At 32.9% G+C, this 18,605-nt stretch overlaps 2 protein-coding genes across 2 annotated transcripts in view; both read left to right on the top strand.

The window, feature by feature from the left end:
* Window positions 1–13,807, top strand: part of LOC111384147 (desumoylating isopeptidase 2-like) — a 16,637-nt gene extending 2,830 nt beyond the window's left edge. Inside the window, exons 2-4 of the mRNA XM_023008399.1 lie at window positions 10,473–10,734; window positions 12,489–12,556; window positions 13,362–13,807. Coding sequence (XP_022864167.1) covers window positions 10,473–10,734; window positions 12,489–12,556; window positions 13,362–13,637 — 606 coding nt within the window. The 3' untranslated portion in view covers window positions 13,638–13,807. The remainder of the gene's footprint in view (window positions 1–10,472; window positions 10,735–12,488; window positions 12,557–13,361) is intronic.
* A 1,680-nt stretch (window positions 13,808–15,487) lies between these two features.
* LOC111384146 (putative septum site-determining protein minD homolog, chloroplastic) lies at window positions 15,488–17,815 on the top strand. Its single transcript, XM_023008398.1, has 2 exons — window positions 15,488–16,173; window positions 17,590–17,815. The coding sequence occupies exon 1, from the start codon at window positions 15,488–15,490 to the stop codon at window positions 16,103–16,105; it is 618 nt and encodes a 205-aa protein (XP_022864166.1). The 3' UTR covers window positions 16,106–16,173; window positions 17,590–17,815.
* The last annotated feature ends 790 nt before the right edge of the window (window positions 17,816–18,605 follow it).

Below are 18,605 nucleotides of genomic sequence, written 5' to 3' on the forward strand. Positions count from 1 at the left end.
AAAATAATAATAATAATAATAATTTAGAGACCTTCAGTCTCTTTGAATGTTTTGTGATCGTTAAAACATTTTGAAAAGTGACCAAACGGTCTTTTTTTTTTTAAAAAAAAAAAAAATTGACCGTTTGGTCACTATATTATGGCGAGCTACGAGCCAAGTCGAGCTTTATCCACGATCTTGGCTTGTCTCGTGACTACTAGCTTGGTCTTTGGATGAGCCCGAGCTATCCATGTGTCGAGCTTTTCGTAGTTGAGTCAATGAGCTACTTGACTCGATTGCTACCCCTAGTTGATGTTGTACACGAGATCTAAGAAAACCTTGTGGAAGGATAAAGGAGGCGTAAGTTTTGATTTGGGAAAGAATTGACAATTTTAATGGTAGCCACTATTTCATCCATGATTCTTATATATTTATCCTACCCTAAATCCATCCTTATTAAAATTTCAAAATTTTTAGTGCTATATTTATCCATTTTACATTCCAATATTATTCTTTAAAATTTTAAGGACTATATTCATCCATTTTGTATTCTAATATTATCCTTATTAAATTCATTCATTTAACATTATATATCCACACCATTTTTATATATCTATCACACTCTAAATCTATCCATATTAACAATTTAATTTTTTTAAAAAAAAACTATTATATTCGTCACCGTTTAGTATAACTATACTCATATGCTTGATTCCTTATTTAAGTTTATTAATGAAAATTGGATAGAGAGGAGAAAATAGCATGAAACTCTTGCATCAATATTATTGATGGTGAAAATGTTGTGTGGGTGTTTCATCTTTCCACTTGTATTTGCCCTAATTAGCTCTCGTTGTTTGCTCCTTTTTAGATATGATTGTTTGACTAACACCAAAGTGAAGTTCATAATGGTGATAATCGATCTGGACGTCCAAGACAAAGATGTGAGAAACTTAGATGTTTCAAAGCACTGATGAATTTGCTTTTCTTTTTGTTCGTGCGAAACCCGCAATCGTACGAGATCATTGACAATAATAGATTTAGTGAGTTGGGACTATCGTTCCCTAGGGAAAAAATTTCAATTTACGTTTACTAGCTATGTACGGAATTAGAATTATATAAAACATAATAGAGAGATTTTGATTTGATTTTTGCTAAATTAATCTAAGAAAGTAATAAAAGTTTGGTTTTGATGATCAAATTATAGATGATTATATTGGATTTTGACTTCATGCTATTGTTATCTATTTCAATTTTTTATTTATAATCTAGTTACGTTCATACATTTTTTTACAATAAATAAAGTCAATGTATTTAACTTATATTCTAAGACAAATTAATTATATCCTAACCATAATTCGAATCTATTTCTAACCTAATTTCGAATGGTTAGAACGTATTAGATTTTAGATTATCTAAATGATTGTACAAGTAATAAATGTTATTCCTAATATCTATTGTAAATATATTAATTTTATTGCGTTTGAAATTAATTGTGAGTTTTCCAAACTATAACAAGCAACTAATTATCTAACTGGTGACCAATAATTAAATAATGTAATGAGTATGCAAAATTAATCAAGAAATACAAGAATTAAACTAAATTACTAATCTTGATTTTAAAACAAATAAACAATAAGGTTCATTTCATTCAATACAAAAAATAGATCCAGTCTAACATGATTTTAAATAAATTACAAGAAGAACAATGAAAAAAATATCACATGGATCATGAAAAGGGTACAAAAGATGTTGATCTTCAAGTTCAAAGTTGAATTCTTCAATTTCTTGATGTAATTGGCATTGAATTCTTGCTAGGGCTCGATATTTTCTCCCAAATGTAATGAATTGACATCTTGTTCTTACTAAATTTGATGATATTATTGCATATGAAGAGGTCAGTGAGAGTTCTCCAATGTGTAGCCCTTGTTGTTTGTAGGGATCGAATTTAGGTCAAGAAATTCCCAAAGTTGTTACCAATAAAAGTTTGAATTAAGAAAAAAATTGGCATGTTAGGAGAAAATTAGCCTGAGCGCACACATGTAGGAATAACTATCGTGCTTCCACAAGCTTGATGACTTGCTCTCAGGTCATGAAATTGATGTCTTGCGGCGCACCAAAATAGCAAGTGTGCACGTAGATTTGTTCATGTCGTCCTCAAGCAGCTTTAGATTTTTCTATCGTAACTTTCTCTCTCGATCTTCGATTGAAATGATTCAAAGTATGTTGAAAATATAACTCAAATGGCTACAAATTTTTGAGTACAAATTTTCAATTCAAACATTTTCCATTTGAAAAATGGGTCTCAAGTTGAGGCTAAAAATTCGGAGCATAACTTTTTCGACTGAAAATTGATTTATGAGAACACTTTGGCGGCTATATTTCACTATTTTGACCTCCAATTGTATCCAATTGATCATATGTGATCTTCACTCACCATATTATGGTCCAATCAACTATTGATATGTTTACACTTCAGTATTCGAACTTTGAATTTCACTTTTGTCCCCTTTTTTTGTTTCTTTCTTTCAATTCGACCAATTTACCTCGAGTTTTACCTAATAAACAAAATTAATATCTAATTAAATCATAAGTCATCAAAATTTATTATAATTAATCTTATTTGTTGGCCTAGATTATAACACTTATCACTTTACCATATAACTACTCTATTCTCTAACCTTCATTGGCAGATTGTGAGAGTTCTGGTCCATCCATAGAAGAAGAGAATTTTTTTTTGCACATAAACACATTATTTATATTTTGGCCACATGTCTTCTCTTTGTTTTAACATTACAAACACCAAATGATGTTCAGGTCTACTGGTGACTCTATTAAACATTCAATTAAGAATCAGAAGATTCTTTATTCTAATGAATTCTATATGTTATTTGCTATCTTTATTAAAAATAGATATTGATCATCATTAGCTAAAATAGGGATTGAATTTCATATATTTTTGAAAAATAATAAGGATCTATGGGCTCCTATCATCCTCCATATCGACCATGTAGATATTATTTGTATCTAAAAAAATTTAATACATCTACTAGATGTTTGCATTGTATTTACAACTTTAAGTTTGTGAAATAATTGCTCAAATTTTAAATGATGAGCATAATTTTCAAATCACATAATAAAGATAACGTGTCTTATCAATGTTAGTGAACATAAATCTCAATATTTAAATAAGTGTTAGTTAAAATGTTGATAAATGATTTAACATTATTGATTGTTAAACGCCTTCAATTAATTTAATTGAGAACAAAACACTTCCTACTTCTGTTTGGGGAATGTTATTACCTATCATACTAATATCATAAACCCAGTTATAATTGATTTATGGTAAGAGCTTAATTTTTTATTTAATTATTTTGATAGTACAATATATGTAAAATTGATCCACCGTAATACATTGAGATAAAAAGCAAAGAATGCTGAGAATAAATGAGCAGTTTTAACCTTTATACAATATTGAAAATAATTGATAAATTTATGATACACCTGAAGCGTGATGATACTTGATTCTAATATAAAAATCTCCAAACAAAAATGCAATTATCAAAGATGGTCCATTTAAGGAGGTATGTACTTTTGATGAGTATTTAGGCATAACAAATTATAAAATTCAAGAAGAGGTTCAAGGACCTGATATACTGAAAATTGAGATATCTTTATAAGTTATATCGTCATGCAAAATAAAAAGAATCAAAAAAAGAAAAAAAATTGCCGACAACACTTTTGTACATCATATGTTGCATCATATATGAATAGTGAGAAATCGAAATAAATTCGTTACAAATATATCAATCGAATAAATAATTGGCCAAATAAATGAACACAATTCTAGCCAATTGAATTTATAGAGCAACTTAAAGTTTTTAGATCTAAAGTCCAAACACCTAAAAGTGTATGTTTATGTGAAATGAAAATAGGAAAAGTAAGGTCATAATATGAAATGTATGATTCTTTATTTAATGAATTTTGCGAAAGCTTGTGTAAATAGATAAATTATCATGTAGTGAATGTAATCATAGGACTCCATTTTATTAATCGAACAATGTATGAAATTTAATATGTATATAATAAAATCGATTATAGCCAATGCATCTGGGATGGCTATTAATGAAGCATATAATTCTAGTAAGATTATCATGAGTCGAGTAAATACGCATTATATTCTTTTTTTTTCTTAATCAAGGTTTTGTTCCATTGGGGTTTCCTACCAAAGTTTTTAATGGAATAACTTTTATAATGTATTCAAAAGAATAATGTACTCTTTTTCCTTTATTAAAATTTTTTTCCACATAATTTTTCCGAATAAAAGTTTTAAGGAGGCACATTTTTTGCGTAGTGAATGTTCATAACATACAAACCCTCAAAATAATACTTTGATATGTATGATACTCCCGAAGAGACCAATAAGAGTTATCTCTCGAATTTTCTTGTTACTATAATCATTAAAGGTTGATAATTATCTCGCATGAAGACTGTGTTGTTTGAAAACTATATAACAAAACATGAGATATATTTCACCAAAAATTGTAATATTGAAGACATTGATGTATAAGATAAAGATAAGTTGATACAAATTTAAATTAGGGGGATCAACTGTACTCCTTTTCCTTCGATCAAGTTTTGTCTTATTGAATTTTGTTGATAAGATTTTTAGTAAGCTAGATATTTTGTAATATGAGAGTGTTGTAAATAATATGATTATTAGTGAATGACAATTATATCATTGCAATCCTAGTCATTATTATCATAGTATTCCCAATTTTTCCCTATAAATATGAGACTTTGATTTGCAATATAATATATACAAGTTCATTAGCTTTTCTATTTTATTATCTCTTTTTCTATCTAGTTTATAATAGAATGATACCTTTAGTTAAACGTAAAATCTAAAAAAAATGTAAATGGCTCAAAATCATTTAATGAGGATAAATATTAATTATTGAATTTAGAGCGATATATTTTATTTTATTTTATTCTTGTCTATTTAAGTAGATTTACATAGAATTAAATATATATAAAGTCGATAAATATATAACAATGACAAATGAAAATAGTGGCGCCCTACATAATTTGATTTGTATTGTTTTATTTTGCTTAGATTTTGATAAAAGTTGATAAAATATTTAGTTGAAAATTATAGACCCATGAAATATACGATTGAAATTAATTGTTAATTTTGATTTAGCTTAAAAGTAAAATTAAAATTTTTAAAATTAAAAAAATATTTTAAGAATAATGTTACTTATATATAAATAGTTACATAGTAGTTTAAATATAGATGAGTTGTCAATGAGAGAGTGATAAGTTTTTTTTATTTTTTTATTTTTTTTTTACTTAAAGAAAATTCTAATCAATTATAATGTACGTAAATAATTACATAAACGGTAAACCAATTGTGTAAATCTAGGACAATGGATACAATTTTCACAAATAATTTGCAGCCCATTTCACCAGGTTATCACAATATACAAACCAAGGCAGGGGCACCACGTGTGTAGCACAACTCAACATTTCAACATTTACAGGGATATACATGAAAATGGCCCAAATAGTATATAACCTTTTCCAAAATGACCTTTGACTTTTTTAGAAATTTGAAACTACCCAAAATATCCTTAGAAAAATTTAACAACCAACCCTTTATATAATAAGAAGTTTCTTTTTTAGTCCTTCAAAATCTAACAAATAATTTTTCTAAAAATTTGTAAAAATTATTAATGAATAATTATAAAATGGAAAAGCCCAAATATAAGAGAGGACCATATAATATAAAAAAGGTTGTTAAAAATAAAAAAGAAATTAAATTTGAAAAAGAAATTGATAAGATAGGATATCAAGAACAATTATATGCATCACAAGAAATATTAAAATGTTTTAAAGAAAACTTATTAGAAAATTTCGCTAAAGGAATTGTAAGGTCAATAATCATAAAAGATATACAAGATATAATAGATAAATTGGCAAAAAGAATGAAAAGTATCTCAAAATATGAAATACCTTTTGGAACAGACATAGATATGATAACAGATATTGATATTATAAATTCTCAAACATTATTAGACTTTGAAGAATTACTTAAAAATTTATGAGATTAAAATTTTGATATTTTGATTATTAGATTATTAGATTTTTGTTCGCTCATAGTAGCACCCATAGAGTTGGTATCAGAGCCAAGTTGATCATGGAAATCTTAAAAATAAATAATTATTATCAATGTATTGAAGAAAAAGGATGTTATATATTTTACAACCCTATCCCTAATAAACTAAAAATAATAACATTATATATAACTAGGAATTTACCTAGAGAAATAAAGGAACAAATATTACATAAATTAATTATAGGATTTATCAAAGATAGACGTACATATGAAATAATTTGCGAAATATTTGAAAATGAGTTGTATCATAAAGAAATATATGAATTCATTTGGTAGCTTAGTTGAGCTTATTGACATTTCCTGTGAACGATTTTGTTTTAAAATGGAAATGGAGTCCAACCTTAATAAACAGCTTGCTTTATTATTACCCATGGCTGCATTTCTAGAGGATGACATTGATTTTCTAGATTAAGGTTTGGTCCATGGGATTTGGTTTGAGCAGTCTTACAGATTGAATATGCCCCACCATGATCACCCAGCCCACGTTGGGCCTGAACAGAGTATAAGAGAAGAGAGAGACGGAGAAAAAAAGAAATAACGGTTCTTACCTTGGAGCCTCAATGTAGAGTTTAAAAACGAAAGGAAATGATTTTATTAGCAAAATAGAATTACACAATGTGGATACACACACCATGACCGCTAACCACTATAATATTATTTACGAAAGGAAGACAACACCAATTCATTTGCTCAACTCTTCTTTCTCTCCTCAATTCTTTTATAGTTTCTCTCTTCAATCTCATAGACCATATTTATAGTAGCGTATATCGATGGCTTTGAAATCTAGATAATTCCTCCATAAAATTAGAAGCTTGCAAACTCCAGGTTCTTCTAGCTTTGGTGGTGGAGAGCAGAAAATTCAGAGACTTCTAGCTACTTATACTAGGATTGGTTGCACTTTACAACTAGAAATTTCTTTGAATAGCAATGCTTCATCTTCAATTCTCACCTTCAGCACCGACTCTTTGACTTAGTTCTTCTTTTATTGTCTTCAATTGCATTAATAACTATTCGAATTTTGAAGCACCGAGTCCTTTCATTAATATGTCTGCGACTTGTTCATCGATATTTACATGCTTCGAGTCAATCTCTCCTTCAAGTACATTTTCTATGACGAACTGACAGTACACTTCAACATGCTTAGCTCTTGCGTGGCATACTTGATTTTTTGCTCTATGGATAGCTGATTGGTATTTGGAATATAATTCCATTGCATTGCTTATCGGTTGATATAGGTTCTTCATCAACTGCATTATCCATGTATTTTCTTGAGCTACCATTGTCGTTGCTCTATATTCCGCCTTTGCAATTGACAAAAACATGGTTCTCTTTTATTGTACCTTGATACTATAGCTGACCTTACACCGAACATGTAGCCAGTTATCAATTTTCATGTGTCGTGACATCCAGCATAATCCGCATCACAATAGCCAATGACTTTACACCCTGTGTGTTTTTGGTAAAAGAGTCTGTAATCAATTTTTCCTTTAATGTACCTCAAAATCCATTGCACTACTTCAAGTTGTGGTTTCTTTGACTTTTCCAAAAAGCGGCTTGCTATCCCAACTGCGTATGCGAAGTTAGTTCGCGGCAGCGTTAAGCTTTCTACTAGCCGTCGGAACATGGTTGCATTCTATAAGTCCTTGCCTTCATCTACGTATACTTTGGAGTTAATCTCGATTGGTGTCAATATCGATTTACAATCAAGCATCCCAAACTTTTCTTTTGTTCTTTCCATCTCGAGTCCTATAAAATGATTAAACCCTCTTAGCTATTTTATTTGAAATTTCACTAAGAGTTTCCTTTTAGTTCGCTGAATTTCATTTTCGTCATCTCCAGTAATGGTGAGATCATCCACATACACTAGCACTATTGTTAGTTTTTCATTTTGTGCTTTGACAATTAGGCTTGAGTCTGCTCGTATTGAGTATTTGCTTTGAATTAAGAATTCTACTATCCTATCGTAGAATGCTCCTGGTGCCTTTTTTAACCTGTAGAGGGCCTTCTTTAGTTTGCAAATATATCCTGGATTTTCTTTATTCTCGAATCCCTTTGGTTGTTCCATGTATATGTCTTGAAAAAGTCTCCCATGGAGAAATGTATTTTTACGTCTATCCTCCTTAGCTTTCATGACTTGCTGTTAACGCTATTAGCACTGGTACTGTAGTCAACTGTTACTAGCCTAAAGGTCTCATCATAGTTTAGCCCATATTGTTGTGAGAATCCACGAGCTACTAGTCGAGCTTTATATCTTTTGATTGATCTGTTAGAACGTATCTTTACTTTGGATACTCATTTGCTGGATATAGGCTTTACTCTTCCTAAATCTCATTTTGCCTTAAGCCATGTACTTTTCTTCAATTGCCTTTCTCCACTCCTTGTTTGGACCGTTTCTTTAAAAGTCTTTGTCTCTCTGGCACTCTCGTCTTCTTCTAATGTTGCGTTAGCATGCTTAAGGTTTGTTTTTCTCTGTCTAGTTGATTTTATCAAATGTGGTTGTGGACTCGTTTGTACCTCAACCTGCTCTTATTGAATAGACCTTATTTTTTCTGGTGTTGTTTGATGTATATTCGTCTATTAAGGATTTTAATTATGCCAATAGAATCCTCATCACTTGATTCTTGTGCATCTTTCATTTCCGCGGGGTTTAGTTGTGCTTTTGTGATCGCATCTTGTAATTTATCTTCTATTTCCTTTGAATTAACAGATCCACCCTCCACGATGTCCACCACGAAGATGCTTCATGAAACACAATGTTCCTTAAAGTGTGACAATGATCAATTGTAGGGTCCTAGCATTTCCATCCTTTCCTTTGGCTATCGTATTCCATAAATATACATCTGATTGCTTTCCTAGCAAACTTGCTCGTCAATTGATTAGGCATGAACACATAACAAACGCAGTTGAATACTCTAAATTGACTAAATGTTGGCTTAGTTTCATAGTTTCTCAAAGGGTGACATGAACCCTAGCTTCGATTGTGGTAGCTTATTGGTTACATGTGCTTCTGTGCTCATACACTCCGCCCAAAACCTTCTTGCCACATACTTTGCGTATAACATACTTTGACATGTATCTGCAAGGTGTCAATTATTTTTTCTGCCACACTATATCATCGTGGCATGTTTGGATATGTCAATTTTTGGTATAAATGAGATCCTAACCCTTCGTTTTTATACACCACAACCTTCACTTCAGGTTCCTGCCAATCTTTGTCATCCATGCTTTTAGATTTCTTTCTGTATGATGCCTTCATCATGCTCTCTGCCATAATCGAAATTCCCAGTTTCATTGAATTTAACTACGTTGAACATCACAGAAGAAACCCTGACATCGTAACCATAAAATTTGATACTAGTTGTGTTACGTGCAACAATATTGATGAATTATACAGAATTGCAAAGAGAGTACAAGAAAGAAAATACGAGTTTATTTGGTTTGACAGTATGCCTACTTCCACTGGTCCGAAGTGGATATATTTCCGTATTGAAATAATAGAGTTACAACATATATATACTAACCCATAGCTTGTACAAGATATAGCGTATGTTGAGCCCATTAAAATGAATTTTTGGCCAATTTTCATTTTCTGCATCTGTGGGGGCCACATTCTCGGAAATTATGAGAAAAACACATCAAGAGTGACTTTTGGGGAAATTTGCAGGTCCAACAATATATGTTTCCAGTTTACCCTTCAAATAAAATGGTGGGAGGTTATTTAAAAGTCAAGGAATAGGAGGGTTGTTTCTGAAAATTGGTTTTTAAAAAATGAGGGCATTTTTGACATTTTGAATTTTAAAGTTTTTTGCAACAATTAAAACACCTGAAAATATACTGCAATTTGTAATTTTTTAAGAATTAAAGTACTGTTGAGAAATGAAAAAGCTCATTAAAAATGATTTTACTGAGATTCAAACAGGGGCATAAGGGAAATCCCAAGAATTCCCGTGTACTGCATCAGTCTGCTTTCCCAGTATACATTTGTTCGTATGAGCTACATACTAACACTAGTAAATTGAAGAAGCTTTGCATTAACTTCTCATTTGCTGGTAGGGCACTCGATAGCAATCATTTTTTGATTTTCTTGTATAATTTGATGAGGAACTGAACTGAGATTTGAGTTTCCTTGTATAAATGCTTCCTTGAGGTTTGCATTATGTATGTTTGCTTGCATCCATGTAGCATACCGTTTGACATTTTTATGTGATTTCAGGAGGTTGGGTGTGGGTTTTCGAAAAATATATTGAATCTCTTGAATATTAAATGTCCGGGTGTTATATGTAATGCTCTTATAATTAGATGATTTACATGTCAACAGATTTATGGAGATGACGAATGGTCCTTTGGGTACTGTGAGCAAGGTACTGGAATTTTTAGCTGCCCATCTACAAAGAATCCAATGTATACATTCCGTGAAAGCATCAAACTTGGAGAAACTACCTTATCTATTTTCAAGGTTGATCAGATCCTGAGGGAACTTAGTAGAGAGTGGCCTGGACACTCTTATGATTTGTTATCAAAAAATTGCAATCATTTCTGTGATGACTTTTGTGAAAGTCTTGGTGTGCTAAAGCTTCCTGGTAATTGCAATCTTTGTATCTTCTTCTCTGCATGCACGCATGCTTGCACAACATATACTTTACTATAAATATGTAGGCTGTTTGACCCCCAAATTGTGGTTCATCTAGTAAGGTCTTGTTCCAAAAAGGTCAGATAATAGTTTTTTTTCCTGTCCATAAATAGCTTGCTGGGAAATATGCAATATAAACCCATATTCTCCTTATGTTGGGCCATTCCGAATATTGTCCTTTGAACTTTATTGTTGCTTCAGTTCTGGAGGCTCAATAGTCGCAAGGCATGATGGGAGTCATCTTTTGTAGCTTGGACAAGCTTGTTAAGTCTAGGATTTCATGTTTCTATTTATAAGTCTGGGATTTCATGTTTCTATTTAAGACATAGTAAACTCAGAGAACAATTTTATATTTATGTAGCTTACATTCGTACTTAGGATCACTCATGAGTGAAGACTATCATTCCTTCACCCTTAAAATTTTAGCCAACTGTTCATGTTGTTATTATTGGATATTTTATAATAGATAATGATGCTCTAATCTGTCATCTACTAAGGAGTAGAAATATCATTCAGGTCTTAGTCTCACATTGTTTTCTAGTGTCTGATGTTGCAGATGCACAAACATTTATTTGTCTTTGAAAGAAAAGTGATGATACATCTTGATGTATATTGCTACGGAATGATAGAAGTTATGTGGTTAAGTGAAACTTAAGAAGATTGGTAAAACTGTGGTGCTAATTGCCGATTTGAGTTTGTCTACCTAATGAGATTTGGTTTTGAAAAGTAGCAAAACAATAGGCTAAAAAGCTTTCTGTGTAGGAAGCCTGGGTTAGAGACGAGTAATAATATGGGGATTGATATAATTTATTTAAGGTTTTAAGGCTTCTTGGGAGGTTGATGAGGAGATGTTCATTAACCGTTACACATGTTAAAATTTTGCTTGGTAAGGTCGGACTTATATCTGAGACGTGGGAGCTAAAGTAAATTGTTTTGAAAGTATCTTGGTGAATTTGCTAAACTTGAAAAAGAATGATGATGGAAGTTAAAGAAATATAGGGACCATTTCCAGGGTTGGAATTCATCACATCATCTTAATAATCCTTATTGCTCTGGGGAGAAATATGGTTTTGTAATCTTCCTTGTGCTGTGAAGATATCGTATCTATTTATTAGCTCCAGTGTCATGACATCCTAAAGCAACTTTAGCATATATACCCTAGTAATACAAATATTTTTACTTTTAACTCAACTCATAGATCTTAACATGACTGGTAAACTTAATAAGACCTAAACTAAGTATTTCTAATTACAATTGTGAATTTTGTCATTGTGCCAATATGATTTCTCCTTTTTCTTTTGGGCGAAAATAAAATATGAATTATGTTTCTGTTGCAGCTGTTGCTAAGCTTTTTGAGCTAGATTCATTTAGCTTAGAATCAGATTCAAAGTTAATTAATGAGTTTTCTTGTTCTTAATGTGAATTGAATACCTAGTGTGATTTGTTCTTGTAGAAGCGTGTTTAGAATTTTTAGAGCTAGTATAGGATCTAAATGAAGTTGCGAACTTGCAAGAGAGGATGCAGGCCTGGAGAAAGATTGTACGTTGGAGTTTATGGATAAATTTGATAATGTGCTGTAAATTTTTTTTATTACCATTTTAATTTTAGAATGATCATGACTTTTGACATTTTTTGCACTGCCCCTTTATTTAATATTTTGCAACTTTTCATGTAATATATTATGTTCTATCGAGTTCATGACAGGTTGGGTGAACAGGTTTGCACATGCTGGTGATTCTGCTGTTGAAATAGCAGAAAGCACAGCTTATCGAGTAAGTTTATAGTATTTATTTTCTTAAAACACATTGTCCTTCGGTTGAAATTATTTAAAATTAATTGAAAGTTGTGAGGTAAAATTATTATTCCTGACAAAATCAACTGTTTTGCCCTCGACCCCAATGTGAAAACTGGGTGGAAAGAAATAGAGTATAAGCTGCTAGACTTTGTATCATAATCGATATAAAATCATCTTCATATCCAACGGTGCAAGTATTGTATACTAGGTGATCCTGGAAAGTGAGTTGTAAATTTGAATGTGTACAAAAACCATGAACTGCTGTTCTTTGCAAATTTGTACATGGTCGAGGGACTTCTTATGTTAGAATTTAGCCATAATCCCAATCCTAATCCCAATGCAACTGAGAGCAGTAGAAAGCAACAAGAAATCAGAAAAATGCAAAGCAAATACAGATTTATCGTCTTTCAACCTCAATATGAGAGTTAACAAGAAGTTTACAGTGGAGATCAAACACCTCTGTTGTTGTCTCCCTCAGTCACAAAGAAGACCTCGTATTCCTTGATATGGTGCAGGAAGCTAGGGTGACCTAATACAAATAGATGAATGTTTTATATACATCCCTATAATAGAGTCTTTTGGGTGTTTTTTCTAATAGTGTAGGAAGTTAGGTCGATCCGTGGTCGAGGAGACAAGTGAACATTAATAATTAGGCTCTATACAATTCAACGTTCTACTTTTCTCTATCCTTGTGGGTTTTTTCTTGCTTGATTGATCTTCTCCGTTTTTCTGGTTCTGGATCTGATGTGTTTTGAATCTGACCAATTCTGGTGCTGTTGCAGTTTAGGCAAGCTAAAACTGAGATTGTAACTGCTAGCAGAGTGGCGTATCAGTTTCTTGCAGGAGTTGCTTCCAACAATTCACTTCTGAATGCAGAGTCCGAGAATAGAGGAAGATCTCCTAGATTCCAAGCTAGTTGGTTCAAGAACCTTATTTCTTCTGGTGCTAAACCATCAACTAGTTCAGAAATGGAAAATCAGGATGAGGAGATGACTCAGCAGCAGCAGCGACTGGATGCAGAAGCACTGCTGAGGCAGAACTCGCGACGTATTATCTGATGATATTGTTTTGTTTTCCCACTTGTCCTGTGCACACTATCGGGGCATGCTAAAGCTTAGGAAATTTATTTGTTGTAGACGTTTGGGTTGGCGTAAAATGTTGAATTCCCTTATTCACTGTGAAAAGAAAGTGCAGAATTAACATTTCAAAACATGTCACTGTTACAGTATTGGTTCTTGTTTCACATAATTACATGCTACGTATTAATTCATCACATTCTATGCTCCTCAAAATCACACGGCCGGATATTATCTCATTGGTAGAGTGCATCCCTGATTATTGCGTCGTTGTGCTTGGGCTGTGAGGGCTCTCAGCCACATGGATAGTTCAATATGTTCATCGGCATCGGACCTTGAGATGTGGAACATCAAAGACACATTAGCATGGGGTACTTATCCTGTTCGAACCGGGGTTTGAAACGAAAAGGAGGATAGATGGGGACGATTCGACTTCGTATGTTTTTATCAACTCGAAAAGTTTACTTGCTTGTTTAGTATAAATTATTAATTAATTCTCAAATAATCAAAAAATATGTTTTCATAAAATTATTTAAAAGAAGAATAATTTTCCCATGAAAAACCCTTCTAAAAACATTTCCTCTATTTTCTATACCTCTATCAAACTCAACCTAAGGTGCCAAAATAACTATATTAATATATGGAAGTTGCTATTTTCATTCATGATTTTTATGTATATATCCCACTCTAAATTTGTTTCATAATAAAATAAAATAAAAATGCTATATTCATCCACTTCATAATCCAACACTATCTTTATTAAATTAATTTAAACACAAAATATTTACACCACTTGTCTATATCTATCACACTCTAAATCTATCTCATTACAATTTTAAAATTTGCTCTATTCCACATTTGATGCCGTCGAATATTTTACGTACTCAAACATATTGTTAGAAACAAAGTTTGAAACAAGATAAAGGTCGGATTTCAAAACTTGAAGATATTTAATTGTTTTTCTTGCACAACCTCTATCAACAAAGACGTCGGGTGAACTAGAAAGAAAAATGATGGAGAAAACGAAAATTTCCTCAAGAAGACAAAATCCAGACGGTAGAATTGGCAAACGGTATAAATTCTTTGTGAGAAATGTTAATGATCATATTATTGTGTTTTTACAGTTAGGTGCAACTATTCTTGCCTTTGTTCGTTTGGTTGCAGAATTAAGGCCTTGTTTGAACCACATTCTTTCAAAAAGATAAACAGTTATTTGACAACATTTCAATCACATTCTTCAATAAAATAATATTATACGCAAATTCAGAATTTTTCCTTATTTTTCATCAATACACTATTCAAAAATGCGTTCTTACGAAAATAATGTGTTTCAAACAAGGGGCTATGTCATTTTGTTTAGCCTAAAGTTGGAATTGTTCGGCGGAGCTTAGTTACACATGTTAGTCAATTTCAAACTCATTTTCAGTTATTCCTTTAGTTACTTGCAGAAATATTGTCAACATTAATGAGATGTTACCTATACATGAATCCATAAGTCGAGCAAACAAAATATCAAAACCTCTTATGAAAAATCCAATATTTTTTCATCTAACGAAGCACTCGGCTCCCACTTTGTTAAAATAAAACATAAGGAAGTTCTTTCAAATAGAAGGAAGTCCCACTTCATTTCAAAATGGTTCCTTCCTTTTCTTTGGAAGAAAACAAGAATTCCAAAAAAATCGATAAAATGGAAGAAATCCTAATGAATGAAAAGGAAAAAACACAGGATGAATTCTTAACAAAGACGGGCTCTAATAATAGCCCAGTTTATGAAGATTCTTATCTAATGAATACCAATAAAAATCACAACAATTCTTTACCGTTCAAAAAGAATGAAGTTATACCCGACGAAAGCTAGCATAAGAGATAAGAGATGGTCTAATTTTGAACTTTTATGTATTTCCAAGCCTAGGTCGAAGCTCCCACTTGGGTTCGGGGGGAAGGCATTGATTTGGCTTGTTGAAGCCCTAAAGGCACGTGAAGAGGGGGTTCCGGATTTTATAATTATTGACTGTCCGGCTGGGATTGATGCTGGGTTTATTACTGCGATTACTCCTGCCAATGAAGCGGTTTTGGTGACGACGCCGGATATCACCAGCCTTCGTGATGCGGATAGGGTCACGGGGTTGTTGGAATGTGATGGCATTAGGGATATTAAGATGATTGTGAACCGGGTAAGGACGGATATGATAAAGGGGGAGGATATGATGTCGGTTTTGGATGTTCAGGAAATGCTGGGATTGCCTTTGTTGGGGGTAATCCCCGAGGATAATGAGGTGATTAGGAGTACGAATAGAGGGTACCCCTTGGTTTTGAATAAACCGCCTGCTTTGGCGGGGCTGGCATTCGAGCAGGCTGCGTGGAGGTTGGTGGAGCAGGATAGTATGAAGGCTGTGATGATGGAGGAGGAACCCAAGAAACGCGGGTTTTTCTCGTTCTTTGGAGGGTAGACTGTACTTATATAGTGTGTGATGATTCTGTTTTTGAAAAATCGGAAGTAAATTGTGTATAAGCTAAGGTTTGGCGTTCTTACCTTTGTTTTATGATTTCACAGTTCTTTTCTAAGACTTGTAGAATTAGTTTTATGTTCATAACTTGTAGTTTTTTTTATTTGATCATTTATGAATTCAAATGCATGTATTGTGTGCTTAGAAACTTCGATTTTTAAACAAAAGTCGAGGTTTTGGAACTGCTATTCTGTAATCTTGATTTGCTTCTATGCATATTTGATATTTGATGCTGGCTTCCATTGTCCATATCTGCTTTGGATGTGCAAGAGGTGTAAACACACGTGTGGTCTTCAGTGGTTTTAAAGTTACGCTTGTGTATTCCTGAAACCTTTGCCCCTTTTTTTAACTTGATTACTTGACGAATACCAGCTTGATCATGGATGTTTGAAAATGTTGAGATTTAACTGCTGGGGAAAAACCAATTTCGTGGTCTAAGGTATCCATTTCTGATGGAACGAATATTGAAATTAGTTATATTAATTTTGTCAATCAAAAGGAATTTCTGGGCTTCATTGGCAGTCCTGGTGTGATATGTTAGTGTCCTTGCCAACTTGCTAAATTGGCATCATTTAATGTATTTTACACCTTAGGTTTGATAAATATGTATTACTATAGATTCGCGGTTCATTGAACGATTAACAATTTCACTTTTGGTTTCCATATGATCAAATTGATCTAGCTCTTCACATAATCATTATGATATGTTTGATTTTTCTTTGAGATAATTGCATCTTTTTGAGGTGTGAGATTAATCGATGAATTGCATTAGTATTAGCCTGTCTAAGCCATTTCTGAGTGCATTTTGCTATACCCTCTCAAGACTCGCGAAACATTTTTTTTTTTTTTTTTTTCAAATTTTATTCAATTACTTAAGAGTTTCTTGTGCTAATCTGTATCTTTACTATAATTTAGTTGGTGCATGAAAAGTGATATTCAGGAATTCAAATTTTTATTTTTTTATTTTTATTTTTATTTTTACTGGCGCTGTTCTCATTATCACATTCTATTGCCCTGTGTTTGGACTCTTTTTCCTCTGGTAGAGCTCTGGCTTAACTTTTAATTATGAGATTTCCGTGTTCTGTCCTATTGAGTTATGTACTGTGCATGCTAAACTTGATAATTCTTACTTCCAAATTTAGAGTGCTTTGCTTTGGGCGGAAGTTAGCTCGGCGCAATGTGTGCAGGCAGTTGAATGCTGCTTTTTGAAGTTATCTAATGCATCATTCTTGCATTTAATTAAATTTTTGCAGCATATGACTAAGTTATTGATAGATCAGAACATGTTAAATTCTTGGTATAACCCTCTTCCTCTCTTGTTACTGGTGTATAAATATGAAGTTTCATTACATTCTACAAGATTCTGTCCAAATCAAGCCAAGACCTTGTGTGATTGATTTTTATGCCTCAATTGCTTGCTTTTATAGGAGATTAACTGGTCTGCATAGGCATGTTGTCTTATTTCAGCTTGGCATTGGGCAAATCAGCATTCGTACAGTGCCTTGATGATGCCTTCAATGGTTATCCCACAAGCTCATTTGGTGAAACAGGAGTGAATGGGCCAACGTTAATGTCAATTATTCCTTTTATGTTTGACATTACTTGCCATTCGAAAGCTTTCGAGAGAGTATTAATTTTTGCGAGACAATTGAATGGCATGTTAGTGTCCAAATTTTGACTAATCTCATTTTTGTATTCCCTAAAAACAAAATTTGTCAATGATCCCATCCAAGCAGTCTAGGGGTGGCAATAGAGTCGAACGGCTCGGGCTCGTCCAAAGCCGAGTGGGCTTGCTCGCTAGGCGAGCTGAACCCGCGTGGGCGAGCGGCTTGTCATAGGCAAGGGCCCACAAGCTCTCGTAAAAAAAGGGGAACAAAAGAGTTAAAAAAAAAAAAATTGGAAACTACAGATTCTAATGGATTGGAAATTCCAATTTCATAAATCAGATGTCATGTTTAGTATTTCACAAATCAGAACATTTTTAATTAAACATAATTTATAATTTAAATAATCTAACAACCAAGGCCAAACCCCAAATCTCTCTCCCCTAAGTTCCATTCTCTTTCGTCTCTCTACTACCTCTCAACCCATTTCTTTGTAGCCAACCAATTGTCAAAGCCCACCATTGTTTGCTGCACCAACATACCACATCGCCACCAACGTTCGAAGATGCAGAGAAGCACGCCATGCAGCCTCCTCTCTCGACCTTTTCTCCACTGGCGGTGGCTTCCTCTCTCTCTCTCTCTCTCTCACGATTTTCACATTTGTGAAGTGGCACAGAACGCAGTAGCAATGTTGTGCTGTGTCAAATGTCGGTCAATTTTTCATCCTCACAGGTGCTTTAGAAAATAGGTTTGGTTGTTTTGTTTTTAGCGGTGTTGATGGTGTGACAGTGATGTCGTTGTAGTGGTGACTGGTTAGGGTTGGTGGTGGTGACAACGTT

The sequence above is a fragment of the Olea europaea genome, unplaced genomic scaffold (assembly GCF_002742605.1).
Source record: "Olea europaea var. sylvestris unplaced genomic scaffold, O_europaea_v1 scaffold2855, whole genome shotgun sequence".
In the NCBI taxonomy this organism is placed as follows: Eukaryota; Viridiplantae; Streptophyta; class Magnoliopsida; order Lamiales; family Oleaceae; genus Olea; species Olea europaea.

Bases quoted from the DNA above. Each gene is read 5' to 3' on its own strand.
- LOC111384146 (XM_023008398.1), top strand. From the start codon at position 15,488: ATGAAGTTATACCCGACGAAAGCTAGCATAAGAGATAAGAGATGGTCT.